Below are 27,372 nucleotides of genomic sequence, written 5' to 3' on the forward strand. Positions count from 1 at the left end.
CATGAAGCAGCACGGCTCTTCGCACTTTTATTTTGAAAACTGACACGCAAAATGAAGCAGTCACGTGATCCATGTAATGCGAGGCATCGTTTGTTGCCAGTCAGTCACGTGGTTTTCAGCAAGACGACACAAGCCAAGAAGCGGGGCTTCATCTGACACGCCCCCTTTTTACTCGGTACACGCCTCGAAGCCTGGATTCAGATGAGATGTCCCATCAAGAGCTACGCTTGTCGTGCGTTTCTGCAGCGTTGCAGGTGTTCTGGGGGTTGTTGTGGCGTGCGGCTTCCATCTAGTCCGCACCCGCTGACCCGCTGACAGAACAGGTGTTCAGGCTGGTGTTTCCGCTCCTGGGTAAGCCACCGCTTTAGATTTTAATTTATTTTACCTGAATCCACAGTGATGGGTTTTCTGTTTCAGTCACCTCGTAAATGCATTTACCTCGGTATGCTGCATTTATCTCGTAAATGTAGCATACCTTGTGGTAATGCGCAGCGCGTGCGCATTACCACAAGGTATGCTGCATTTACGGGTATGACAGACGGTCAGAACTTGTTCCATTGCTTGGAGTGTTTTTCTTATGTTTTGTCTTTGTTGTGCATTGTTGAAATCACTAATTTGTTTGATTTACTAATTTGCATTCTTTTGCACTGCATATTTTATTTTATTTTATTTTTTTTTTTTGAATAATTGAAATTGTCTTTACTTGTTTCCTTTTCTTTTCAAGGACCGAGTTGTAGGCCTGAAGCCACGTTTTTAAAAGAGAACTGTTTTAAGAAAATTATTAAAATACTGCGCACTATTCAGTTTGTGTTCTGGTGCATCATATACATAACTTTTAAAAGAATCTCCCCCTGCTGGTCACATTTACATTCTTGATGCAGTTTTCTACATTCTAGTCAGTAGTCTGGTTATTTGCACACATATCTTTGCCGGTTGCGCATTTCGTAAATATTAGATGATCGATGTGCAGCATTAAAACCACAAAAGCTTTGAATTAGCTTCCCTTTGGAATCGATAAAGAATTTCTTAATTGAATTTGCTCCTCCTTGAAAGAGAGCTCAAACCTTCATTGCATGAGAACAGCCTGGTGTTTAACGTGGAGGGCTGCTAAAATGTTTGTTCTGTGAGCCATGAATTTAGACCACACCAGAGGAAGTGGTTAGAAACTGATGATAGAAATACACCTACCTTACCATTTTGAATTGTGAGTCTTCTGTTGAGCTGTGACTCCGTGAGCGTTTAATCCGTTTGAAAGCAGACAAACTTGAAGAACTTCCAACAAGTGAGGAGATCACTGGTGAAGATGGCCTTGGCGTCTGTCATCACTTTCTTCCTGCTCTTCTGCTCCGCCATTGGCTCCCAAGGTACAGATCTGTTACAAATGTCTCCTGTTAATGTTTCTAGGTTTCAATTTTACAGGAATATAAAGGATCAGATTGAATGAGTGTGAATAAGGATGTTTCTCTCTGATTTGAAGGTTGTGACCAGTTTGTTGCAGTGGGTGGAAACTTCACTGTTCCTCTGGGATACAAACTAAAACCTGTTGATTCTCTGAAGTGGAGATTTAATGGCAACATAATATTTTATAAAAGATCAGTAAGATTAATTGTAGGTAAAAATGATGATATTAATGATGATGGGTCCCTCAAACTAACAAATCTGAAGAAGGACCAAGCAGGACTTTACACCCCTCAGGTTTATGATCAAAACGGAAAACAACACACCATGAAGAGCACAAATTTATGTGTACTTGGTAGGCAGAAAATTGATTACATATTCCTCATTGAGTCAACAATAACCTCTATTGGCTCTTTTTCATCGTCTTGTTATTAAAGAACTTCTCATCGGTTCATGTAACTGTGACTCCTGAAGCTGTCAAACGTGCCGCTCACTGTACTATTTTTACGAGGTCAGAGTTTAATGTGTCATGTTTGATCCCACCCAGACCCTGTGAAGAAGCCCACAGTAAATATAACCTGTCTGGCCTCAGAGGTCGTCTTTACCTGCAGTCATGATCCGGTAAGGAGATTTGGGATGTTGTATTTTTTCCGCAGACGCCTAGCGTTCCATTTTCCTTCCTACTTCCTTCCTACTTTTATGGATGATGAAGATGCATTATTGTCAAAGCTAGGAAGGGATTTTTGATGTTTTGTTCGGTCAGCAGTCATTTTGACATTGAAACATGGATTCCTTTATTTTGTGATCCGAGTGTTGGCCAAACAAACTGAAATCCAGAAACATTTGAAATTATTTTATAACCTTTTCCAGTCTATCAGAGACTTTATTTGTCACTTGAGCTTTAATTTTGTTCAGTTCTGGACTTGATGTGTTTTTTGAAATCCTTCATTTCAGTTTTCCTTGTCAGACTGGTTCTTTTTAGTAATTTTTTGATTCTACAGGTTTGACAGGAACCAGATCTTGATATATCTTGTGAGGTTGATCAAAATATGTGATTATTTTATATGAGGGACATTTATATTGTCTGAGTACTAACTTTTGTTACATGAAAGGGGGAAAAACTTTAACACAGTGCAGGATATGTAACATTTTGAGTCATTTTTAAAATTTTAGTTTTGCACTGGAAAAGAAAAATGAAACAATAGATCAACATACAAATAACAAATCTTCCTAATTGTTGTTCTTTGTGACTTTCTAATTTAAAAAAAAAATAAAGTTTTCATTATTCTTTTTAGCAACCTGATGGTATAAACCAACATGATGTCATACAGTACAAGTGGTTCCAGGATGGCGAAGTCATCGTCGACGAAACTAAAACGTCTCTGACAAGAAGCTCTGCAGAAAGCAGAGACATGAATTTCTCCTGTGAAGTTTACAACCAGGCCAGTTCTGAGAAAAGTGACTCTTTTACTCATGGCTGTGCCTCCAGTAAGTATATACCGCACTTATTACATTATAAATAATGTATAAATTGGAATATTCACAATAATAAACCACATGTTATAATAAACTGAGATGGGCGTTTCTAATGTTATGCTATGATTTTTTTTTTTATTATTATTTATTAGCTTCTGGCCTCCAAGGTGTGGCCTATGGAGGTAGCATGTGGCTTTTAATTGGTAGGTGAGCTTCACTGAAATACACTTAAATTAACCTCAACAGAAGTAAACTTGTATAAATCTTTTTTTTTTTATGTGCATCTCTGATGTTTTGTTTCGTTTTTGATCTTTTTTTAGGTCTTTTAGTTCTGATCATCCTCCTCATTCTGTGTTGTGTTCTGTCTTCAAGAAGAAAAGAAGGAAGAACGGTAAAGTGTTTAGTCCACTTCTATTTTAGTTGTCTGAATAATAACTTAAAACTCTCTCAATTAATGCAGACTTGTTCAAATCAACTTAAGCTAATTTGATTAATCCACCATCATCCACTGCTTCCTATACATTTCTGATATTAAATCTCTGGAGTACCCCAAGGCCTGCTGCTCGGCCCACTTTCATTGTTTGGTCTTAGTAATTACAAAATTAAACAAAAAATATTACATTTTGCATTTTTATTTAGACTTTTAGCAAGACATTTTAAAATATAACAATTGCAGCCATTAGGTGTTTCTTTTTGTTTTTCTTCCTATGATTAATTGGTTTAAAAAAAATTACAATAAGTTGAACCAACAACAAATGAAAAGTCTCTAGACTAAAGACTGATAAAAGAAAGTTAGTAATATAAAAATGCATAAAGTGTGTGGGAATTCAATCACAGTAAATCAAGTTGGAAAATAATATATAGGTTTATATTCATGAAAACAAATGTTGCGAATATGAAAATGAACACTGAACGGTTATTGCACTTGTTTTAATCTGCTGTTCAGTTTTTAACTATAATAAAATGTTTTATTCTTGAAAATCCTGGCTAACCGTTGTGTCTGCCTTCTGGTTTGATCAGAACTAGAAAATAAAAGCTCTGCTCCATTTCACACTTATCCTTCCTCTGACTGCTGATTAACGCTGCTTCTGTTTTCTGAACAGATGAGACGCAGCGCGAGTACCGAGGAGGAAATTCGTCACCAGTATATGGACATCGTTCTGTCAAATTTTAATCCGATGGGTTAATTGATATTAACCCCCCCTGCACCTCCCTCCCCAAAACATATTTCACATATATGATGGGAACTTTGTGACCTCCTGACCTCCCTCAGAGACCATCTGCTCACCATTAACTCCTCCTGAACTCAACGCCCACAGATAGCCAGAATAATTGTAAGTGAATAGTGAATAAATAAATATGCTATAATCTAAACCATGTTGAAATAGATTAGGAATGTTGTAACTACCTCTGCGTTTGTGTGTGTGTGTCCCTGCATAAGAGCGGGTAGATACCTCTGAAGGAAAACAACAGTTTAACTGTTTTACTGCAATATTTATGGCAGCACGACTAGTCAGTGCTGACTATGAGTTTGTAATTTCCTTCATCCGTTCCGAAAACAGTTGATTCAGTTTTAAAGTCTATAGACACTTTTCTGTAACACCTGCTAGTGTGATGCATTTCAGTAAAAGTTCCTCGTGTGTAATTGTATCTCTTTAAGAATGTGTCAGGGACTAAACAGGCCCAGGTGAGGCTACTCACATTTATCTTTCAGTTTTCCCCAAAGTTGAAAGTTTTTTTTACACTGCACAACCACGCTCCAAGTGTTGCTCCAACATGGTAAATTGTTTTGTTACCTTTAAAATTATCTACAGCTTTTGTCTCTGACTTATACGCTTGTATGTATTTCTTGGCCCTAATGATTCTTTCCCGCCATCCAATATCTTCCACGCTTCAGTGTGTTCACTGACAAAATATAGTACACCTGTATTTGTTAAGGTTCCATTGATAAAACTTAGAAATGATCAATGTCAACCATAAGTCTGTATTAAAATATTTAGTACAATATGTGTATTATTTATTTAGATTTGATGTTTTGATGTGAGCACTTGGATTTCTATCAATTTATTGAATGATGCTCTGTGTAAATATTTATCAAACTGAATGATCATTCAAGTTTTATATCGTTTTTTTTTCTTTCTTTCAATGTTTGTTGCAGAAATTAAAATATATGCTGGCTATCGACCACTGAATCTTTGTTTTTCTTTCTCAAGTACCCCCTCTCACAGAGACTTACTTACATCTTCTGATACCAACTTATAATAACACTGACTTAAGTTTGCTATTGGTACACTTTACCTAAAATAAATAAAATAAAAATGAATAAAATGACATGCTCACTACCACCACGCTCCAAGAGTTGGTCACAACATGGTAAATTGTTTTGTTACCTACAGCTTTTGCTTGACTACCTCAAGGGATTTCTCACATTGGAGAACGAACCGTCTAACTTTCTTTAGCCGACTAAATTGAATCTTACCAAATTTTTGCCGTAGAGCAAACAGGCACTGAGTTTGAAGCGAGGGTCAGATGGCTCCAGCCTTCTGCTAAACTTTTCTCACTGTAAAATAAAACATTCTGCTTAATAAAACAGTTCAAGTGAACATCACGTAATTTTCATCAACTTGCTGTTTGTACTCATCTTAAACAAGTGGCAGGCAGGAACTTTTGGATTTAAAAAAGAAAAAAAAGAGGATGCTTTATAAGTTAATCTATTTAGGTTGAGTCTGCAACAACTAGAATAAAATAAAAAGTGGACTGCTGTAAGCAGAAAATATAAGACATTTTGCAAAGAATAATATTTTGGATGAGTTTAAGAATATTGTCAAAATCACACAATGTAGCTACACTTGTCTTTTACATGTTGCAGTAATCGAATCTTTTGGGGCAATTGGTTTGCATAAATTTAAGTAACTACAACCTATTTTCCTGCTTCACATACTTGGTTAGCAATTTGCCAGTTAGCCTCCCAGTCTGAACTTCTGGACAACGTCTTGATTCAGTCAAATCTTCTATCCTGTACCTCCTGTTCTCTGATATTCTACTACATCCACTCTGTGAATGCTTTGCTTGCTGGTCTTCAGTATGCTCTGAATGCAGCATCTGGTTTCTCTTACTTTAACTGCCCAACTTGCACCTGATTGGCATGTTAGCCTTCCGATTCCCTCCCAGTGAGGCGGTGCTTCACAAAGCAAGCTGTTTGTCAAACTGTTGATCTCCCTTATGGCTGTTTCAAAAGATGAGAAGACATGATGACTTTTAGACAGTAGTAGCCAGCTCACCCAATTTTTTTTTTACTAGATGGCAGCCCTAAAAGTATATACCTTTAAAATATGAATACGTACAATTCCATAATTATTTGATCCAGCGGTGATAGAAGTTTAGTAATAATCCAATTCAGGGATTTGCTGTTTCTTAATGTCAGTGTTTCTGCTACTGGAGTGAGACGGTGAGAAGAGAGGGAATAGGGTTAAACGAGGATTTAGAAATAAAAATATAAAGATGATGGTTGTATTTACTGGGAGAAAGACTAGTAATCAGGACAGAGTGAGACCTGTAAAACTGTTGGGTCCGTATGATCCCAAGGAGAGAACCGGTCATCTGCTCCGAAAATTTATTACCCTGTAGGAAATATGTTTGGATACAAGGAGCAGGGTACTGCGTTGTTGAAAATGTAACTTTCCTGTGAATCTGTACATTTAAGTTGTGGAAGAGTTTGCTCCTCTAGCTTTATTTTCCTGAGCCAGATTCAGGAGCAAGAATGTTTTCACAAGCTTTTTTGTCATGACTTTATGGTGATTATTATGCTTGTTTTTAGACTTTTTAAACTTTGTGTACTGTGAATTGTGAATTATGCTGAACAGGATGTTACAACTTATGTCTTTGAAAATTGCTTCGTAAGTCAAACTTAACATCATGGATTCTGACAACAGCTTCTTGTTACTGCAAGGGATGACCTTCACCTGCTCAGACACCAGGCTATGGCATGTGGGAAAATGTATAGGAAAGAAATGTACATATTTTTAGTTTTACCTCAAAAATGAACTTTAGTTGTTAAAAAAAACAATCTTTGCTTTCATCAACCTATAAAACATTGCTCATCCTTTCTCTTCAGTCCGTTGGGCAAATTGTAACCTTTCATAATACAATTCAGTTGATTTATATAACACTAATTTACAACTGGTAATCTCGAGACAATTTACAAAAAAAGTAATTCCCATTCTACTTAACAGTGCAGCAATTTAAATGTATTAAGTCAGTTTAAAAAAAAAGTTATCAGAGTTAAAAAAAAATGCAGATTGCATCATGTCATTGACTTGTTTATATGCTCTCCCCTGTTCAAATTACTTTTACGCTGTAATGACTGATTTTATCTATATTTTCAGGAGAAAATTGTGGAACCAACATTTGCTGCCTTCTTTCTTTGTTTCTTTATTACTGGACACAGCTGGAGTTCCATAAAGTCTCGTAGTAAAAGTTCACATTAAGTTTCTGTGGATTTTCTTTTTTTAGTTGCAAACTTTGATCATCAAGCTAATAAGCACTTTTGTGTGTATAACCCGCCATGTGAAATATTCCGTTTTTATTCTTAATTATTCAAACTAGTTTCACAACGATGACGATGAATTGACGTCTCTGTGTTTTTGTTTGTTTTCTTCTGGTAGTTTTTGTTGTTACCTTGTGTCGCAATAAATAAAACCAAACGTAAACTTGTAATTCCTTAAAGTGCTGTCAAATAACCTCCAACTGATTCCACATGACAGTGCTACAGTTTTGATATGAGCAGCTAGAGAGCAGCAACGTCTTGATATTTTTTAGACTTTATTCAGTTCAGAAAATGCTTTGAAACTTCTGAAGGTTTGCGAAACAGAATCAGTGCTGACCTGGACTTTTAACATGATTTCCCACGACAAACAAAAGCAGAACTGAATCTGCTAGACTCTGCAACCATCACCACTCCTGTTGAACTCTATACGTTGTTTACATGCTGGGTGTTATTTGTAGTTTTCCACATTCTAGTCAGTAGTCTGGTTATTTGCACAAATCTCTTTGCCAGTTGCGCATCTCGTAAATATTAGATGATTGATATGCAGCATTAAAACCACGAAAGGTTTGATTTAGCTTCCCTTTGGAATCGATAAAGAATTTTTGAATTGAATTTGAGAACATTTCCTCTGTTTAAAAGTTAGTTTTACAATTTCATGCTGATTTTTGCTCTTCCTTGAAAGAGAGCTCAAACCTTCACTGCATGATAACTGCCTGGTGTTTAATAAGGAGGGCTGTTAAAATGGTTTTTTTCCTGCTAATTTTTCTGTGAAGCAAGACATTAGGCCACATTAGAGGAAGTGGTTAGAAACCGATGATAGAAATACGTCTACCTCAGCATTTTGAAGTGTCAGTCTTCTGTTGAGCTGTGACTCCGTGAGCGTTTAATCCGTTTGAAAGCAGACGAACTTGAAGAACTTCCAACAAGTGAGGAGATCACTGGTGAAGATGGCCTTGGCGTCTGTCATCACTTTCTTCCTGCTCTGCTGCTCCGCCATTGGCTCCCAAGGTACAGATCTGTTACAAATGTCTCCTGTTAATGTTTCTAGGTTTCAATTGTATAGGAATATAAAGGATCAGATCGGACGAGTGTGAATAAGGATGTTTCTCTCTGATTTGAAGGTTGTGACCAGTTTGTTGCAGTGGGTGGAAACTTCACTGTTCCTCTGGGATACAAACTAAGACCTGTTGATACTCTGAAGTGGAGATTTAATGGCAACATAATATTTTATAAAAAATCAGTAAGATTAATTGTAGGTAAAACTGATGATATTAATGATGATGGGTCCCTCAAACTGACAAATCTGAAGAAGGACCAAGAAGGACGTTACACCGCTGAGGTTTATGATCAAAACGGAAAACAACTCACCATGAAGAGCACAAATTTATGTGTACTTGGTAGGTAGAAAACTGGTTACATATTCCTCATTGAATCAACAATAACCTCTATTTCCTCTTTTTCTTTGCCTAATTATAGCAGAACTTTCAGTTTAATTGTAATAGTGATTCCTGTAAGCTGATTCACCAGAAGCTTTCAGACATTTCACGTTATTTTTACGAGGTCAGAGTTTAATGTGTCATGTTTGATCCCACTCAGACCCCGTGAAGAAGCCCACAGTAAATATAACCTGTCTGGCCTCAGAGGTCGTCTTTACCTGCAGTCATGATCCGGTAAGGAGATTATTTTGGTTTATTATAAAATAAAAACAACAGGATAGAACAATATGGAGTTCTTTACATGACCTTAGAGAGTTTTCATAATCCAATCAGATTTTAATAGAAAATATTTATCCAAACTAACTTGGCCATATGTGAAAGAATAATCACCCCCAAAACCAAACAGCTGGTTATTGCTCCCTTGGAAGTGTTTCGGTCTTTTCTTCTATACTTGTTTAAAACACATTAGAGACGTTTGGAGTGTGAAAAGACGGCACATGACTTTACCAGGACTTTCTGGTAAAGTCCACAATTCACGGTTCCATCAATTACTGCTGGTCATCCAGGTCCTCATGAAATCCCAGAGCATCACTCAGTTGGGATGTTGTATTTTTTCCACAGAAGGCAAACATCCATTTTCCTTCCTACTTTTATGGATGATTAAGATGCATTATTGTCAAAGCCAAGAAGGGATTTTTGAGGTTTTGTTTGGTCAGCAGTCATTTTGACCTTGGAACATGGATTCCTTTATTTTGTGATCCGAGTGTTGGCCAAACAAACTGAAGTCTGGAAACATTCGAAATTATTTTATAACCTTTTCCAGTCTGCCAGAGAATTTATTTGTCATTTGAGTTTTAATTTTGTTCAATTCTGGACTTAATGTGTTTTTGACTGGATTTTTATAAATCACTTTTTGATTCTACAGGTTTGACAGGAACCAGATCTGAGTGTGGCTGGTGACATTGATCTCAGCTCTTCAAAAAATTTTATTATTTGATATGAGGGCCTGTAATATTTTCTGAATATTAACTTTTGTTACATGAAAGGGGGAAAGACTTTAATACAGTGCAGGAAATGTAACATTTTGAGTCATTTTTAAAATTTTATTTTTGCACTGGAAAAGAAAAATGAAACAATAGATCAACATACAAATAACAAATCTTCCTAATTGTTGTTCTTTGTGACTTTCTAATAAAAAAAAAGTAAATAAAGTTTTCATTATTCTTTTTAGCAACCTGATGGTATAAACCAACATGATGTCATACAGTACAAGTGGCTCCAGGATGGCGAAGTCATCGTCGACGAAACAGAAACGTCTCTGACAAGAAGCTCTGCAGAAAGCAGAGACATGAATTTCTCCTGTGAAGTTTACAACCAGGCCAGTTCTGAAAAAAGTGACTCTTTTAGTCATGGCTGTGTCTCCAGTAAGTATATACAGTAGTTATTACATTGTAAATGTCAAAAGTGGCTCAGCTAATGGCTTTTTCTGCTTCTACAAATTGGAATATTCACAATAATAAACCATTTATTATATTAAAATGAGGCGTGTGTTTCTAAGTTTACACTACAATTATTTTATTTAGCTCCTACAGGCCTCCACCCATCCTGGCTAACCATGATGTCTACCTTCTGGTTTGATCAGTAAAAGTTGATCAAATCATTAATATTCATTTTGTCAGAACTAGAAAATAAAAACTCTGCTCTACTTCACACTTAAGTTTGATGTGTTTTTATATATCCTTCCTTTGATTAACGCCTGCTGCTGTTTTCTGAACAGATGAGGCGGAGCTTGAGTAACAAGCAGGACATTCTTCATCACCAGAGTATTGCACTCACTGATCATCCTCCTCCTCTTCATCACCACCATCATCACCTGCAGAGCCTCTGAAACTGCAGCTCTTTACAAACATTTCCCTGATATTTTATGGAGTTACTTTTTAATCTGTATGATTTGAGTCAAACGTTTCCTGTAGTTTGCTGAACTTTTGACCCGTTTCTCCTGACAGAGCTGGTGAAACACTTACTAATTCAAAGATAACTTTTCTTATTTTTCTGGCATTTAGCAAAGTGTAAAGTGTTTTTGATAATCATATGTAAATCTCTGGGTTCAATCTATGTATATGTTTATATATATATATATATATATATATATATATATATATATATATATATATATATATATATATATTCTGTGAAGACCCCAGCTTCTTTAGCAGTGGCATTTGTATCTTGTTCTGCTAATGAACAGACAGAAGTCTTCTTTATCATTGTTTTAAGTCAACATTTTTATGTTATGAATATTTTTAATTCATTGAAGGCAATGTTATAAGTTTCTGTTGGATTTTCTGTTTCTCTTTTAGCTGCAAACTAATAATCACTTTGTGTTTACAACCCGCCATGTGAAATATTCCGTTTTTATTCTTAATTATTCAAACTAGTTTCACAATGATGACGATGAATTGACGTCTCTGTGTTTTTGTTTTTTTTTCCTCTGGTAGTTTTTGTTGTTACCTTGTGTCGCAATAAATAAAACCAAACGTAAACTTGTAATTCCTTTAAATGCTGTCAAAATCCTCCAACTGATTCCATTTAATAAACACATGACAGTGCTACAGTTTTGATATGAGCAGCCAGAGAGCAGCAACGTCTTTTGATATTTTTTAGACTTTATTCAGTTCAGAAAATGCTTCGAAACTTCTGAAGGTTTGCGAAACAGAACCAGTGCTGACCTGGACATTTAACATGATTTCCCACGACAAACAAAAGCAGAACTGAATCTGCTAGACTCTGCAACCATCACCACTCCTGTTGAACTCTATACGTTGTTTACATGCTGGGTATTATTTGTAGTTTTCCACGTTCTAGTCAGTAGTCTGGTTATTTGCGCAAATCTCTTTGCCAGTTGCGCATTTCTTAATTTTGGATGGTTGATGTGCAGCATTAAAACCACAAAAGCTTTGATTTAGCTTCCCCTTGTAATTGATAAAGAATTTTTGAATTGAATTTGAGAACATTTCCTCTGTTTAAATACCAACTAAGACCTGCTGATACTCTGAGGTGGAATTTTAATGGTAACATAATATTTTTTAAAAGATCAGTAAGATTCCTTTTAGGTAAAAATGATGATATTAATGATGATGGGTCCCTCAAACTGACAAATCTGAAGAAGGACCAAGCAGGACTTTACACCTCTAAGGTTTTTGATAGTGAAACTTACAGGCCACAAAGAGCACATCTTTATGTGTACTTGGTAGGTCAAAAATTGTTTACATATTCCTCATTGAATCAACAATAACCTCTATTTCCTCTTTTTCTTTGCCTAATTATAGCAGAACTTTTGATTCTACAGGTTTGACAGGAACCAGATCTGAGTGTGGCTGGTGACATTGATCTCAGCTCTTCAAAAAATTGTATTATTTTATATGAGGGCCTGTTATATTTTCTGAATATTAACTTTTGCTACATTAAAGGTGGAAAGACTGCTCTACTTCACACTTAAGTTTGATGTGTTTTTATATATCCTTCCTTTGATTAACGCCTGCTGCTGTTTTCTGAACAGATGAGGCGGAGCTTGAGTAACAAGCAGGACATTCTTCACCATCATCATCACCTGCAGAGCCTCTGAAGCTGCAGCTCTTTACAAACATTTCCCTGATATTTTATGGAGTTACTTTTTAATCTGTATGATTTGAGTCAAACGTTTCCTGTAGTTTGCTGAACTTTTGACTCCTGACAGAGCTGGTGAAACACTTACTAATTCAAAGATAACTTTAAAATTCTCTCTTATTTTTATGGCATTTAGCAAAGTGGAAAGTTTTTTTATAATCATATGTAAATCTGTGCGTTCAAACTATACATATATTTCAGTCAGCAGTATTCTTTATCATTTTTTTAAGTCATAACATTTTTGTGTCAGAAATATGTTTAATTCATTTAAGACAATGTTATAAGTTTCTGTCGATTTTCTTTTTTAATTGCGAACTTTGGCCATCAAACTTGGTGTAAATAAGCACTTTGTATGTTTATCCCTCCATGTGAAATAATCAGTTTTTATTCATAATGATTCAAACTAGTTTCACGACGATGATGAACTGAGGTCTATGTGTTTCTTTCTTTGGCGATTTTTGTTGTTGCCTTGTTGTGTCTCAATAAATAAAACCAAAAGTAAACTTGTCATTCCTTCAAATGCTGTCGAAAACCCTCCAACTGATTGCATTTAATAAAAATATGGAAGTGCTACCATTTTGATATGAGCAGCTAGAGAGCAGCAAAGTCTGCTTCAGTTCAGAAAATGTTTTGACATTTCAGAAGGATTGAGAAACAGAGAATCAGTGCTGACGAGGAGGTTTAAGTTTTACCTAAATATCATGATTTTCCATGAAAAGCAGAAGCAGAGCTATAGGGTTGCAACTGATATAGAAAAAAAAAATCTGTTTGCAGTGTTTTTTCTGACCACTGACCAATCTGATATTTTACAAGGCAGCATTATCAGAGATCCTTCCTCCCTGCGGCCGATGACTCTGTAACCATCTCCACTCATGCTAATCTCTAGAAGTTGTTCACCTCCTTGACATTATTAGCAGTTTTTTATCTTCTAGGAAATAGCCTGGTTATTTTTGCACCAATTTCTTTGTCACTTGCACATTTCAGACAATCAGTTTTAAGGCTTGAAAACCACAAAACTTTTCACCTGAGAAACATTTTCCACTTTTTCTCAATGTTTATTTTACCATAAAATAGGCTTTTCTTTTCCAAAACATTAATCGAATTGCAACCACTAAGTGGTTAATGAGGAGGATGATTGAAATGTTTTTCGTTTTAATCTTTTGTGCCGAGGGAAGAATTTATGTCACCCCACAGGAAGTGGTTAGAAACAGGTAATGGAAATAGACCTAAAGTCGTGTTTTGAAGTGTTACCAGCTTTTCTAATGAGTTCTGAGTGCAGATTGACAGCAGTTTGAAATAAACAGACTTACCTTTCTGACAATTTTTATTCTGTTGAGAAGATGATCTCATGATTAGCCTGTTGGACTGTAACTTTGGTGCCGCTCTGTTTGTTCTTACTGCTTTCAAATTGTGGCGTTGAGGACCGCTTCCGCTCAAAACCTAGAGCTCGTGCATATAAAATTGTTGCGGCAGGAAATGTCCTTGATGATGACAAGTTGTTCTTTTCAGTCGAATGTGAGGAGGAGGACGATGAAGATGGCATCGGACTCTGTGGTGTGTGTGTTTCTGCTCTGCTGCTCCGCCGTCGCCTCCCAAGGTACCGAATCTGTTCCATAAATCCTTTTACGATGCTGATAGTTTTTATACTAAATAGATATACTGTCTTATATTTTTGTTTCCACAATTGTAATTTAGATCTAGTCTAACTTTTACCTCCATTTCGACTTATTTGCATAGCACTGATTGCTATGAGTTAAAGGTGAACTGTGAGGTCAGGTACCATCTTTTCTTAACCCAGCTCGTCTTCTGCTGTTTTTTTTTTTTTTTGTCTTTCTGATCCAAAGGTTGTGATCGGTTTGCTGCAGTGGGTGGAAGCTTCATTGTTCCTCTGGGATACCGACTAAAACCTACCGATACTCTGAAGTGGAAGCTAAATGGCAGCATAGTATTTAATAAAAAACCAGGAAGGATATCTGTTGGGACAGAAAGTGACATTAATGCAGACGGATCCCTTAAACTGGTGAACCTGAAGGAGGACCAAGCAGGACTTTACACCTCTGATGTTTTTGACGAAAATGGAAAATTACAGACCCTAAAGAGCACAAACCTATGTCTGCTGGGTAGCTACAAAATAACTTCCAGCTTCACATTATTTATGCATTTTGATAATTTTATTTGTTTCCTCATTAAAACTGACTGGTTTCTTTTTCATCCACAGGTTGTGACCAGTTCGCTGCAGCAGACAGAAACTTTGTTGTTCCTCTGGGACACCAACTAAAACCCACTGATTCTTTGAAGTGGGAGTTTAATGGAAACACATTATTTTATAAAAGATCAGCAGAGGTAGTTATCGGTAAAACAGAAGATATTAATGAAGATGGTTCCCTCAAACTGATCAATCTGAAGGAGAACCAAACTGGACGCTACACCTCGGAGGTTTTTGATGAAACACGTAAAGCGCGCACCATGAAGGAAACCAATCTATGTGTGATTGGTTGGTACAAAATGTCTGATTTGTTTTTCATCATTGTTATATTTCCTTAATAACTTCTCGTCTCTTTGCTCTAATCAAACCTCCTCAGATCCTGTGAAGAAGCCTACAGTAAATGTAACATGTCAGGATGGGAACGTGAAGTTTCACTGCTTTCTTGGTCCAGTAAGTATTTATTTTCACATCTTCTTAACCAAAAAAACCACAAGACTCATAATTAGTCCGTTAAGCCAGTTATTTCCGTCTCACGTGGCCCTGTCAAAGTAAAATGTCAGAGTGAATCATTGCGATGTGGTGCAGTTAGGCCCTGCTGAGGGTGAGGCTCCTGGACGGTTTGTCTCCGTTTTGAATCTTTTTCTTGACCTATTTGTTGTCTTTTGCTTCTATTTTCCTCCAGCAACCTACGGACGCGGAGCACGAGTGGCTCCGGAACGGAGCCAAGATGGAGGAAAACGGTTTGACTTTTGAGACAAAAGCAGCAGAAACTCAAGACGACAAATTTGTCTGCAAAGTTTTCAATGAAGTCAGCTCTGAACCCAGTGAGCCTGTCGCTCACAGCTGTGCTAAAATAGGTAAGTGTGTTTGTGGTAACCGCAGGACAATGGGCTCCATTGTAACCGCTGCTTGAAACAAATCATTTCTTTAGAAAAAAATGATGTTGATTATAAGTGCTCATGAGAAAATAATTATTATTATTTACTGATCATCGTTAAAGCGTATTTCTTTTTTCCTGTGTTTTAATCTATCCCAGATCTTCCCAGTGTCTGGGATCTTATTGGTGGTGGAGGAGGTACGTATTTAAAACCCTCGAAATTCATTTTTTGACTTTAAAAATAGCTTTAGTGCTTTAGGTCTTTGAATTAAATCTAAACTTAAGTCATATTTTGGCTTGCAAATTGTTTCCGTACTCTTAAAGTTCAGCTGTTTTGTTTGTATTTTTACAATTTTCATAGAAATTAACACGAACTTTTACCATTTAGTATAGGACTGATTGCTATGAGTTAAAGGTGAACTGTGAGGTCAGGTACCATCTTCTCTTAACCCAGCTCGTCTTCTTCTGTTTATTTTTTTTTTGTCTTTCTGATCCAAAGGTTGTGATCGGTTTGCTGCAGTGGGTGGAAGCTTCATTGTTCCTCTGGGATACCAACTAAAACCTACCGATACTCTGAAGTGGAAGCTAAATGGCAGCATAGTATTTAATAAAAAACCAGGAAGGATATCTGTTGGGTCAGAAAGTGACATTAATGCAGACGGATCCCTTAAACTGGTGAACCTGAAGGAGGACCAAGCAGGACTTTACACCTCTGATGTTTTTGACGAAAATGGAAAATTACAGACCCTAAAGAGCACAAACCTATGTCTGCTGGGTAGGTACAAAATGTCTTTTAATTTCATATTATTTATCTATTTTGATAATTTTCTTTGTTTCCTCATTAAAACTGACTGGTTTCTTTTTCATCCACAGGTTGTGACCAGTTCGCTGCAGCAGACAGAAACTTCGTTGTTCCTCTGGGACACCAACTAAAACCCACTGATTCTTTGAAGTGGGAGTTTAATGGAAACACATTATTTTATAAAAGATCAGCAGAGGTAGTTATCGGTAAAACAGAAGATATTAATGAAGATGGTTCCCTCAAACTGATCAATCTGAAGGAGAACCAAACTGGACGCTACACCTCGGAGGTTTTTGATGAAACACGTAAAGCGCGCACCATGAAGGAAACCAATCTATGTGTGATCGGTTGGTACAAAATGTCTGATTTGTTTTTCATCATTGTTATATTTCCTTAATAACTTCTGGTCTCTTTGCTCTAATCAAACCTCCTCAGATCCTGTGAAGAAGCCTAAAGTAAACGCAACATGTCAGGATGGAAACGTGAAGTTTCACTGCTTTCTTGGTCCAGTAAGTATTTATTTTTCTAGAACTTATTTGCTTTAGTTAAGTTTCCAAATAGTCTTTATTTTTCTTTTCCCTATTTCTTTTTACTGTAGCAACCACAGGATGTAAAGTACGAGTGGCTTCTGAACGGTGCCAAGATGGAGGAAAGGAATTTGACTTTTGAGATAAAAGCAGCAGAAAATCAAGCTGAGCAGTTTGTTTGTAAAGTTTTCAACGAAGCCAGTTCTGAAACCAGTGAGCCCGTTGCTAATAATTGCACTAACATAGGTCAGTATTTATGGTGTGGTCAATGGTCCAGTTGATAACAGCTGTCTAAAACAGGGTGGAATAGCAATGACCTTCTTAGTAAAGTTTATTTTTTTGGTTATTTATTGGTTTTTTAAGGTTTCATAGATGAACTGCATGGAATAAGTTTCTGGGTTTTTAATGGATTCAGAGTTGGTATGTTTGTAAATTGATATAAATTCATAAAATCCATTAAAATGTCCATAAATCATGAACATTTTTAATAACAGTTGTGCTATAATGTTTCTAGTTCTTGTTCTTCTGCTGACCGTCACCGTTACTGTCTGCTGTGTCCGAGTTAAAAGGAAAAGGAAGAAACAACTGAAGAGTAACGTGTCATTTCACTTTATTAATCATTTGTTCAGAATAAGAACTTTGTAGGTTAAAGGAGAATTTATTAGAATAATCTGAAATTATCTTAATGATCTATAAAGAAATAAGTTACAATCATAACTGTGAGAAACGATGGTTGTCCTCTGACTTCCTGTCAGGATTAAAATAATATCCTCACTGAAACTACGTCACAAATAACTGGCTAAATATTTGGCTTTGAGTCATAATTTCTGCCTCTCTAATCACTGACCAGATGATGTGGAGCTTCCTTTGAAGCGGACCGACACCGACAGCCGTCATCATCGCCGTCTTCCTCCTCTTCCTAAACATCGTCCTCCTCATCACCACCAGCCATGAGCCAAACGATGTTTCTATACGCTCAGCCGGTGCTGGACAAACATCTGTACATCAGTGAAAGCATCTCTGCGTTGGGTGGTGAAAAATGAAGACTCATAAAGACAGATTTTACATGGGATTGTGGGCGGAGCTCCAGCGCTGCATAGACGTGTTTTATTTTTCTCTCACCGATTTGATGAATGCCATTTTGCAAAAATAAAAACAGACTTTGTTGCATCAATCAGCTCAAATGTTTCATTTTAGCAGCTGCTCTGACCAGAAACTCAAGATGGCTCTAAAGCTGATAAAGCAGAGTCTCTGACAAGACAGGTGTGAGCTGTTGTTACAGGAAATAAGTTCAATGATTGAAAGTTTTTCATTTTGGCCAAATGTGATGAAGACGACAACGAAGGCCACGGCGTCGCTCTCTGTCGTCTCTGTTTTTTGCTCTGCTCATCAATCTGTAAGATTCCTCAAGTCAGTCTTTGTTTCAAAAGAAAGTGTTTTTATGTTTCCTTTTTCTGAGGACAATGCAAAAATCTTCCTTTCTTGGTGCATCTGGAACTAAAATCACCATCTAAGTCTGTCAAAAATGCATGGAGGTAAAACGAAGAAAACTGTCTAAGAAACAGAGAACCGGTGCTGACCAGGACGTTTAGGTTCTGCCTTCAAAACATGTATGTCCCGTGAAAAGCAGAAGCAGAACTGCATATTTGTCATGGAGATAGAAATGCTTTTTGCAGTGTTTCCTCTGAGTGAACCGGCCAACCAGTTGATATTTTACGAAGCATCATCATCGTCATAGATCAGTAACCATCACCACTCTGGTTCTGCATGAATGTCTTAATCAGATTCATATTTCTTAATGCTCAGATGATTCATGTGCAGCATTAAAACCACCAATGTTTTCACCTGAGAACATTTGCACTTTCCAAATATTTTGCAACTAAATGCCAGTTTTGACTTTTTTTTGCAACAAGCTCAAACTTGAATTTCATTGCAGCTGCACCGTGACTGTAGGAGGATTATTAAAATGTTTTTCGTTCTGATCTTTGCACCTGTGGAAGAATTTGTCACACCACAGGAAATGGTTAGAAACACCTAATGCAAATAGAGCTTTACCGTATTTTGAAGTGCTGCCAGCTGTCCTGATGAGCTCTGAGTGTAATTTATCAATAGTTGCAAATAAACAGACTGACCTTTCTGACCTTTTCATTTGTTTTGATCTTGACAGTAGAAGGGACATTTTGGAAAAAGGAATTAGTTGCACTAATTTTTATTTCGCTCTGTTTGTTTTTACTACTTTCAAATTGTGGCATTGAGGACCGCTTCCGCTCAAAACCTAGAGCTCATGCACATGACCTGATGTAGCAGGAAATGTCCTTGATGATGACAAGTTGTTCTTTTCAGTCGAATATGAGGAGGAGGACGATGAAGATGGCATCGGTCTCCGTGGTGTGTGTGTTTCTGCTCTGCTGCTCCGCCGTCGCCTCCCAAGGTACCGAATCTGTTCCATAAATTTTATTCATTCAAATGATCAAAGCTTCCATAACAGAAAAAATTAATCTGACTTGTGTGTATTTTTAGACTTTAATGGAAATTTGATCCAACATTTACCTCTATTAAGACTTTTCTAGTGTAGAACTGACTGCATTGAGTTGTTTTTGTGTGTTGTGTATTGGTGAACTACAAGGTGATTCATGTCTGCCATCTTTAAAACGTCCATCTTCTAGGAAGCCTGCATTTTCTCTCTATTCTTTCTGATCCAAAAGTTGTGATAAGTTTGTTGCTGTGGGCGGAAGCTTCAACGCTCCTCTGGATAACAAAGGAACATCTTTTGACACTCTTAAGTGGAAATTTGATGGCACCGTAATATTTCATAAAAGACTAAAACACACTGGGAGTGTGTGCCGCTCAGTTTCTGTGGTCAGGGCAGAGAAAACAGGTTGCAAGACACATCATCCAACAGCGGCAAGACGCTGAAACACAAGATTCAATGCAGAAAGCTGCAGAGTTTCACTTTGAGTTGAGGGCTTTGAATCCCAGGTAAACACTAAATGAAGGGAGTGCAAGAAATATTAGTGTAGCTCCATTTTCTCCACCCTGTGCATCAGAAAAGCATTGACACTTCAGAACCTTTTTCTCTCATTTAAAACGGGCAAGCTTGAATGTATGTTAACGGGATGGTGATCCACCAAAAGCGAGCAGGACATAAAAAATGCAGCCAAAAATCATGTACAGTTTACCAGAGCATTGAGTGATTAAATTATGTTATTCCTAAGTGACATAAAATTTGACGCTACTATGGTCTGCAGTATGGTCTAATGCCAAACAGAGAGAACAAGTGTTTGTTTTCTTTAGTGTCTGTGAATATCTGATTTCTTCTGGTTTACAGTTCTGCTCATCTTTGTATTAATATGTCATAAAAAATAAACGGAAGTGACTAAATGTGACTTAAGGCAGAGCAGAAAGGCCTGTTAACTCCTACTAATATGACAAGAACTTAGACCTATAGACTTGCCACAGAGCTGCAATAAATAGGTAACACCAAACAATGAGGCAGAAAGAGATTATTGTATTCTGGTGATAGAACCAGGTTCTGGAATGGGTCTGGATTCTCGTGGTTATTCTCAAAGACTACCTGCATTCAGTCATTTAAAAAAAAGCTCCAGCAACCTCTCTTTCAGGCTTAGAAGGCCATGAGGTCATTGTTGTCTGTTGTCCATAAAGTCTCCATCTTCTCTTAACCCTGCTCTTCTTCTGCTTCCTTTTCTTTCTGATCCAAAGATTGCAACGACTATGCTGCAACGGGTCGAAGCTTCAGTGTTCGTCTGGGATACACAAGGAAACCGACTGATAAGCTGAAGTGGAAGTTTAATGTCGATGTAATATGTATTGTAAAATCAACAACAGAGAAACCTACTTGTAACAATAACAATTATGACATTAATGGTGATGGATCCCTCAAACTGACTAATCTGAAGAAGGACCAAGAAGGACTTTACATCTCTGACGTTTACGATAGCAATGGAAAAGAACTGCAGACGAAGAAAACACACTTATGTATACGAGGTAGGTACAAAATATTGCATGTGTTTTTATAGTTCACTAAACATTACTATTTATATTTGACAGCCTCTAAGGGATCTTCTTTTTAATTTCCTCATTGAAAATGTCAAAATATTAAGAATTAAGTTGATGTCTTCTTATGAAACTGAGTTTATTGTTTTGATCCACTGGAAGAGCTTAAACATGAACAGAACTTCAGCAGCTCGCCGGTTTCTTTGTAATATCTTTCATATTCCCTCAATAACATCTGGTATTTTTGGCCCAAAAAACCTTCTCAGATCCTGTGAAGAAGCCTAAAGTGGAAGCAACTTGTAAAGAAGCAAACGTGACATTTAAATGCATTCCTGAAAAGGTAAGTTCTTGTTTTGCCTCTTTAAAAATCCAAAAAGACTAAATGCTAAACTCTGTTTTCTAAAGTTCTTATTCACATGTCCTCTTCCAGTTTTTCAGTCATAAATGATCTGCTAAACCAGCTCTTTCCTTCTCATATGGCCCTGTCAAAGTGAAAGCAACCGCATACTATTAAGATATGATTCATTTTGATCCTTTGAGATTTGCGTTAAATGTCTGTTGTGTGACTTTAAAAAAATAAATTGTCATTTTATATTGTTCTGAACAGTCCCACTCTATTTTTTCTGTTTTTCTTGAGCTTTTTTCTTGAACTTTCCAATCAGTCTTTGATTCTTATTTTTCTTCAGACATCCAAGAATGAAATCAAAAAGTACGAATGGCTTCAGAACAATGCCCAGACAAAGAAAACAGGCTTGGCTTTTACATTGACAGCTGCAGAAACTAAAGACATCAAATTTGCTTGCAACGTTTCCAATGAAGCCAGTTTTGAAGTCAGTGATCCTGTCACTCATGATTGTGTTACAAGTAAGTATGTTTTGGTTACCATGGCTAAAAGCTACTGTTACTCAATGTGCTCCAGCTAATAACTACTACCTAAAACAAAATGAAGTACAGATTTTTTTTTCACTACAGGTTGTGTAGATTAGAAGTGCTCAGTAGTAAATAATGTCTACAGAAAACATGTATTTTAATGCTGGTCATCAGAAGAACTTTTGTTTTCTCTTTTGTTTTTGAAGGTATCCCAGGTATCCCAGGTCTCCCAGATGAATTGCGGGGAATAAATATCTGTGTTTTTATAGGTGGTGGAGGAGGTACGTTTTCAGATTCCTTTGACATCAGTTACTAAGTTACTGCACTACATTGTAGAGATGCTGCACATCTTGTGAAGATATGTAAAAGCTGAATTCATATTCATTTAATTATTTATTTAGTTATTTTCATCGAAGCAGGATAATGTTACACTGAGAAATACTAAAAATATAGACTTCAAATGCAAAATCTAATTAATTTGTACAGATTTGTTGAAGCTTAATGTCTCGAGACGATGTTTTTTTTTTTTGCTTTGTTTGTTCGTTGAACCATTTCTGTGTTGATTTGGCCCTAAAAATAACACTTGTGCTATAATGTTTCTAGTTTTTGTTCTTCTGCTGACCGTCACCGTTACTGAGTGCTGTGTCCGAGTTAAAAGGAAAAGGAAGAAACAACTGAAGAGTAACGTGTCATTTCACTTTATTAATCATTTGTTCAGAATAAGAACTTTGTAGGTTAAAGGAGAATTTATTAGAATAATCTGAAATTATCTTAATGTTCTATAAAGAAATAAGTTACAATCATAACTGTGAGAAACAATGGTTTGTCCTCTGACTTCCTGTCAGGATTAAAATAATGTCATCACTGAGACTACGTCACAAATAACTGGCTAAATATTTGGCTTTGAGTCATAATTTCTGCCTCTCTAATCACTGACCAGATGATGTGGAGCTTCCTTTGAAGCGGATCGACACCGAGCAGCCAACATCATCGCCGTCTTCCTCCTCTTCCTAAACATCGTCCTCCTCATCACCACCAGCCATGAGCCAAACGATGTTTCTATACGCTCAGCTGGTGCTGGACAAACATCTGTACAATTGAAACGAGCAATAAAATGTAATGAATGACATGTTAAAAGTAAATAAAAATACTTGGTGTCATGTGAAAGCAGATGTGGGGCCTTTTGGATCACTTCCTTTCAAAACTAACAGAGTCACTGACAGGACATGTGAGGTGTTGTTACAGGAAATGTTACAGGGAACTTCTTCTTTTCGGCCAAAGACAACAATGAAGGCATCGGCGTCGCTCTCTGTCGTCTCCGTGTTTTTGCTCTGCAGCTCCACTGTCGCCTCACAAGGTACCAGACTAATAAGAAAATATTTTTTTAACGTTACTACAGGTTGATTTTATGGAGCTTTTCTAGAGTTACAACCGTTGTGTTCTGTATTCCTTATCGCCATCTGCAAATATTTGGTCAAATGTAATATCAGGATTTTCAATTAACTTCCTGGAGGTTTGTGTGAAGTTAAACTCATAGAAAACAGCACCATCAAAAGGACCCTTATGCAAATTTACACGTAAATTGTTTCCTTATTCTTAGAATTCAGATTGTTTGTGTGTATTTTCATTTGTAGCTGGTCATGACAAAACCAGGAACAAGTCCTGCCAGTGGCTGGTTTGAGTTACTTATAGATTCTGAAATAATGCCAAACACACAGGAGTAAAATAATAATAATAAAAATAATATTAGTGAGAAAACAGGCCTCGAAATTAGTCTTTTTACCCAGTGAGCTTTGTCAACCATCCATCTTATTGGCTGAAACCAATAACAAAAGCTTGTGAATAGCCAATGAAGCGCGATATGTTAATCAGCTGTGAGTTTTTCCCACACTCTGAAAGGGATCAAGTGTACTCTGTAAACGAGCTGAATTCAAATACAAAGCTTACCATTTTAAAATCTCTGAAACTGCTATTTAAAACTATTTCAGTGGTTTGTTAATAACTTCAACTAGTGTTCTTTGCAATAAAGGAAAATCCATATTTTCTCAGAAATTAGTGGGGGAGAGGGTTTGTTGTTTTTTTTTTTTTTTTTTTTTTTTTTTAACATTTTCTTTGTTTCTGCCATGGCGACTTGGTCCATTTACTACCACATTGACTTTACTTGTATAGATCACAATCAGTGTTTTCGCATGCTTTATTAAACTATATTGGTAGAGTTAGAGATGATTGTTGTCTGCCATCTAGTGTCCATATTCAAACAATCCTCTTCTCTTCTTTTGCTTTTTTTTTTTTCTTTCTGTCTTTCTGATCCAAAGCTTGTGACCAGTTTGCTGCAGTGGGTGGAAACTTCACTGTTCCTCTGGGACACAGACTAAGACTTCCTGACATTCTTAAGTGGAAGTTAAATGGCAGCGTAATATTTTATAGAAGAACAATGAGGATGGTTGTTGGGAAAAATGATGACATTAATCAAGATGGCTCCCTGAAACTGACAAATCTGCAGAAGGACCAAGCAGGACTTTACACTAGTGAGGTTTTGGATCGAAGTGGAAGATTGCAGACCACGAGGGACACAAATTTATGTGTGCTGGGTAGGTACAAAAATATTTCTGCACAGCTTCCTGAACATCTATTCACATTTGAAATCTTGCGCTTGATTTTTTTTTTCTTCATTTCCTCACTATTGTCCAAATATTAAGTTCTCGGAAAACTTTAAATCTGTGGGGTCAGGTTGTCGATCCACCAGAAGATCTTAAACATGCAGAATATCAGAATATTTCCATAATATCGTCTTGTATTTGATCTATTTGAACCCTCACAGATCCTGTGAAGAAGCCTGAAGTAAAAGCATCATGTCAGGACGGAAACGTGATCTTTCACTGTGTTTCTGGGGCGGTAAGAAGATCTTGTTTTTACGTCTTTTTAACTAACAACCACAAGACTTTCTGTGGAGCTCTGAATGTTTCCTAAAAATCCTCATCCAGTTTCAAGAACGATTTGTTAGCTTTCTTTATTCCTAAACATTTGAAGTACTCTGCTGTTTGGCTGTATTTAAAACACAAAATCAGTATCTCACGTGGCCCTGTCGATGTACAAACCACAGGAAATTATTTCAATACGAGCCAAATATATCGCCTAGTGATTTTCACCCTGGCTTCCGTTTTGAGCTGCGTTTTAATTTCCCCACAGCAGCCTGCTGATGTTGAGCACGAGTGGCTTCAGAATGGCGCCAAGGTGAAGGAAAACAGACGGTGGTTCGAAACGAAAGCAGAGGAAACCAAAGGCGCCGAGTTTGTTTGCAAAGTCTCCAACAAATTCAGTTCTGAAACCAGTGAGCCTGTCATTCATAACTGTGCAGAGACGGGTAAATATGTCGTCTTCACCGTGGCTAATAGCTGCTGTTTGACGATGTGTAGCTCATAACCACGACCTAAAATAAGACAGAATAAGCATAACTGCCCCCCAAATTGTGTGGCTTTAAGCGAAAATTAAAAAGTTTTCCCCTTGTATTGTTTTTGAAGGATATCCAGATGAACTGGCTGGAATAAATATCTGGGTTTTAACTGGTGCCAGAGTGGGTATGTTTGTAGATTTCTATTAAATTTTAGTTTATTCTGAAACATATTAAAGCTACATATATATATATATATATATATATATATATATATATATATATATATATATATATATATATATATATATATATATATATATATATATATATATAATAGCACAATCTCTGGTGTTTTTTCCTGTCATGTTTCCAGGTTTCATTGTTGTGCTGACCGTCCTTGTCTCTGTTTGTTTTGTCCGAGTTGAAAAGAAGATGATGAGGGGACTGAAGGGTGATGTGTTTTTTTTTTCTTCTTCATTTTTTCAAACTGGGTTGTTAAAAGTAAGAACTTCTTGGAAAATATATTAGAGATTTGTTAAATGCTACTATCTACAGTTCTCTGTTAAGGACCAGTTCAAAACATCTGGAGCACTCCAAGGCTCGATGTTGGGCCTACTTCTATTTCTACTTTTATGTTCAAACCTACATTGCTAGGCCTGGTCGTTGCTTTTGTATGCTGTTCCTCTCAAATCAAATCGCACGTTACAGCTCAGGCTCGGCTTTCTCCCATTGACTTGGATTCCCTCCACCAGAATTTCAACCGAGCCAATCAGCAAACAGAAGAAGTAGTTGACAATGATGTCGATTTTCTGCACTGTTTTAGAATTGAAAAAAGGTCAAATTGTTTAGCCAACATAAATTATGCAGCCAAGAAGCAAACTCAATACTTTTTATTATTATTATTTAGGATGCGTTGCTGTTTGCTCAATTTATTCCACTTTGCATCCTAATTTATGCCTGATTTTTCATCTCTCAACAGATGAGGAGGAGCTTCCTTTTCAGCGGACCGATACAGAGCATCGCAGTCGTGATCCTCATTTTTTTCCTCTTCAACATCATGACCTCCGGTCATGAGCCAATTTTTTTTTTCTTTTTTTCTTTTTTACATATATTTTTTTTCCAGTCTCTGATTTAACGAATACCTTTTTTTGTGCAAAAATCAAAACAGACTTTGTGCCGTCAGCCATCTTAAGTTTCAGCAACTACAATTTGAACGCATTAAAACTCATTAAATCTTGACTAATTTGAAAATATTGTCAAGAGTTTTAACTCAGTAATTTTTTGTTGTTGTTTTGGATGAAGGAAAATAAAATATTTTTCTGCGAATTGCTTATTCTTTAGTGAAGACGTTATCTGTACTGCTGCTATGTGGACACTTTGAAACTGCGCTAAATGTTGTAACAATAAAGTAATATTTCAATTGTTGATTATTTGGGGGGGGGGGAATTTATGATGTAAAGCACTTTGAACTACATTGTTTCTGAAATCTGCTACACACATAAACTTGATTGATTGATAGATTAAAAACAACAAATACAAAAAAGGTAAAAAATAAATAAAAAGTGCCCCAACCCCCTATACTCTAGTCCTGGTTAATTGTGTACCTGCTGCTTCTTTCCACAACTACAATGTAAAATCTGTTGAGTTTTCACACACTTGACATGAGGTTAAACCAGCAGGTTGGTATGCACTGTCAACATGTCGTAACGTGTTTTTCCGAGCCGCCTTTGAAGCAACATGAGCGACAAGACACACGACAGTTTGTTTTAAAATCATGACAGCAAACCAGAAAAAGTCAAATAACTCAGCACAGTTTTTCCCCCCCAAACTAACCGAGTGAGTAGCAGGTAATGTTAGCTAAATGATGACTGGCTAATGCCAATATTATCGTTAAGCTTATTAATAAGAACAGGCTACTAATTTTGTCAAATATGTTCAAAAGTGGGTAGTACTGGTTATATTTACTTGAGTAAGAGTAATTTTACTGCACTGTATGTTTTTCTTTTACTATAGTAACTATTTCTGCTCTTACTTGATTGATTTTGCCTTTAAAGAAGTTGAGTATAATTACTTAACATTTTATTCATGTCACTGTTTATATCCTTATTGGGTATTTTTGTATCAATAAACATGGCTATTTTCATTTGAACGGCTACATAA

The 27,372-nt window shown here is 36.7% G+C and overlaps 5 protein-coding genes and 2 long non-coding RNA genes across 12 annotated transcripts; 6 read left to right on the forward strand and 1 right to left on the reverse strand.

The window, feature by feature from the left end:
• Positions 1–654: 654 nt before the first annotated feature.
• On the reverse strand, positions 655–5,690 carry LOC148160744 (uncharacterized). The gene is made up of 2 exons (XR_015765668.1): positions 5,354–5,690; positions 655–1,372 (listed from the first exon to the last, which is right to left on the reverse strand). It is a non-coding gene; the product is annotated as an uncharacterized LOC148160744 (long non-coding RNA).
• Positions 1,295–3,472, forward strand: LOC148160745 (T-cell surface antigen CD2-like). The gene is made up of 6 exons (XM_088014101.1): positions 1,295–1,364; positions 1,478–1,753; positions 1,946–2,019; positions 2,694–2,886; positions 3,027–3,077; positions 3,195–3,472. Exons 1-6 carry the CDS (start codon positions 1,304–1,306, stop codon positions 3,362–3,364), a joined length of 825 nt encoding a protein of 274 aa, XP_087870227.1. The 5' UTR covers positions 1,295–1,303; the 3' UTR covers positions 3,365–3,472.
• Positions 5,691–8,073: 2,383 nt separating the features above from the next.
• On the forward strand, positions 8,074–13,025 carry LOC106932153 (T-cell surface antigen CD2-like). 2 transcript variants are annotated; one of them, XM_088014097.1, is made up of 5 exons: positions 8,074–8,428; positions 8,542–8,817; positions 9,017–9,090; positions 10,088–10,280; positions 12,416–13,025. In XM_088014097.1, exons 1-5 carry the CDS (start codon positions 8,368–8,370, stop codon positions 12,433–12,435), a joined length of 624 nt encoding a protein of 207 aa, XP_087870223.1. In that variant the 5' UTR covers positions 8,074–8,367; the 3' UTR covers positions 12,436–13,025. The 2 variants fall into 2 exon arrangements, with proteins under 2 accessions (XP_087870223.1, XP_087870222.1); XM_088014096.1 differs by lacking the exon at positions 12,416–13,025 and adding an exon at positions 10,634–11,399 and having other exon boundaries at positions 8,096–8,428.
• A 653-nt stretch (positions 13,026–13,678) lies between these two features.
• Positions 13,679–14,465, forward strand: LOC148160746 (uncharacterized). Its single transcript, XR_015765669.1, has 2 exons — positions 13,679–14,119; positions 14,367–14,465. It is a non-coding gene; the product is annotated as an uncharacterized LOC148160746 (long non-coding RNA).
• Positions 14,466–16,489: 2,024 nt separating this feature from the next.
• On the forward strand, positions 16,490–18,108 carry LOC148160747 (uncharacterized). The gene is made up of 6 exons (XM_088014099.1): positions 16,490–16,754; positions 16,843–16,916; positions 17,006–17,180; positions 17,298–17,354; positions 17,449–17,526; positions 17,785–18,108. The coding sequence occupies exons 1-6, from the start codon at positions 16,727–16,729 to the stop codon at positions 17,886–17,888; spliced, it is 516 nt and encodes a 171-aa protein (XP_087870225.1). The 5' UTR covers positions 16,490–16,726; the 3' UTR covers positions 17,889–18,108.
• Positions 18,109–19,137: 1,029 nt separating this feature from the next.
• Positions 19,138–22,985, forward strand: LOC148160748 (T-cell surface antigen CD2-like). Of its 2 annotated transcripts, none has more exons than XM_088014091.1 (7): positions 19,138–19,365; positions 20,655–20,939; positions 21,215–21,288; positions 21,635–21,812; positions 22,025–22,099; positions 22,422–22,499; positions 22,759–22,985. In XM_088014091.1, the coding sequence occupies exons 1-7, from the start codon at positions 19,245–19,247 to the stop codon at positions 22,830–22,832; spliced, it is 885 nt and encodes a 294-aa protein (XP_087870217.1). In that variant the 5' UTR covers positions 19,138–19,244; the 3' UTR covers positions 22,833–22,985. The 2 variants fall into 2 exon arrangements, with proteins under 2 accessions (XP_087870217.1, XP_087870220.1); XM_088014094.1 differs by having other exon boundaries at positions 22,034–22,099.
• On the forward strand, positions 22,938–26,790 carry LOC106932167 (T-cell surface antigen CD2-like). 4 transcript variants are annotated; one of them, XM_088014074.1, is made up of 7 exons: positions 22,938–23,175; positions 24,134–24,409; positions 24,640–24,713; positions 25,008–25,182; positions 25,340–25,396; positions 25,586–25,713; positions 26,192–26,790. In XM_088014074.1, exons 1-7 carry the CDS (start codon positions 22,938–22,940, stop codon positions 26,345–26,347), a joined length of 1,104 nt encoding a protein of 367 aa, XP_087870200.1. In that variant the 3' UTR covers positions 26,348–26,790. The 4 variants fall into 4 exon arrangements, with proteins under 4 accessions (XP_087870200.1, XP_014866210.2, XP_087870208.1 ...); XM_015010724.2 differs by having other exon boundaries at positions 25,586–25,663; XM_088014082.1 differs by having other exon boundaries at positions 25,008–25,149.
• Positions 26,791–27,372: the final 582 nt, after the last annotated feature.

This window comes from Poecilia mexicana, unplaced genomic scaffold (assembly GCF_051168715.1).
Source record: "Poecilia mexicana isolate PSO_F unplaced genomic scaffold, ASM5116871v1 scaffold_2, whole genome shotgun sequence".
NCBI lineage: Eukaryota > Metazoa > Chordata > Actinopteri > Cyprinodontiformes > Poeciliidae > Poecilia > Poecilia mexicana.

Coding starts and splice junctions, on each gene's coding strand:
- LOC148160745 (XM_088014101.1), top strand. CDS start 1,304: ATGGCCTTGGCGTCTGTCATCACTTTCTTCCTGCTCTTCTGCTCCGCC. Junction 1,754..1,945: donor CACAAATTTATGTGTACTTG/GTAGGCAGAAAA, acceptor GATCCCACCCAG/ACCCTGTGAAGAAGCCCACA. Junction 3,078..3,194: donor TAGCATGTGGCTTTTAATTG/GTAGGTGAGCTT, acceptor ATCTTTTTTTAG/GTCTTTTAGTTCTGATCATC.
- LOC106932153 (XM_088014097.1), top strand. CDS start 8,368: ATGGCCTTGGCGTCTGTCATCACTTTCTTCCTGCTCTGCTGCTCCGCC. Junction 8,429..8,541: donor CTCCGCCATTGGCTCCCAAG/GTACAGATCTGT, acceptor TCTGATTTGAAG/GTTGTGACCAGTTTGTTGCA. Junction 9,091..10,087: donor TTACCTGCAGTCATGATCCG/GTAAGGAGATTA, acceptor TATTCTTTTTAG/CAACCTGATGGTATAAACCA.
- LOC148160747 (XM_088014099.1), top strand. CDS start 16,727: ATGAAGGAAACCAATCTATGTGTGATCG. Junction 17,355..17,448: donor TTTTAATGGATTCAGAGTTG/GTATGTTTGTAA, acceptor TAATGTTTCTAG/TTCTTGTTCTTCTGCTGACC. Junction 17,527..17,784: donor AAGGAAGAAACAACTGAAGA/GTAACGTGTCAT, acceptor ATCACTGACCAG/ATGATGTGGAGCTTCCTTTG.
- LOC148160748 (XM_088014091.1), top strand. CDS start 19,245: ATGTCCTTGATGATGACAAGTTGTTCTTTTCAGTCGAATATGAGGAGG. Junction 20,940..21,214: donor AACACACTTATGTATACGAG/GTAGGTACAAAA, acceptor AAACCTTCTCAG/ATCCTGTGAAGAAGCCTAAA. Junction 21,813..22,024: donor CACTCATGATTGTGTTACAA/GTAAGTATGTTT, acceptor TTGTTTTTGAAG/GTATCCCAGGTATCCCAGGT.
- LOC106932167 (XM_088014074.1), top strand. CDS start 22,938: ATGAATGACATGTTAAAAGTAAATAAAAATACTTGGTGTCATGTGAAA. Junction 25,397..25,585: donor TTTAACTGGTGCCAGAGTGG/GTATGTTTGTAG, acceptor TCATGTTTCCAG/GTTTCATTGTTGTGCTGACC. Junction 25,714..26,191: donor TTCAAACTGGGTTGTTAAAA/GTAAGAACTTCT, acceptor ATCTCTCAACAG/ATGAGGAGGAGCTTCCTTTT.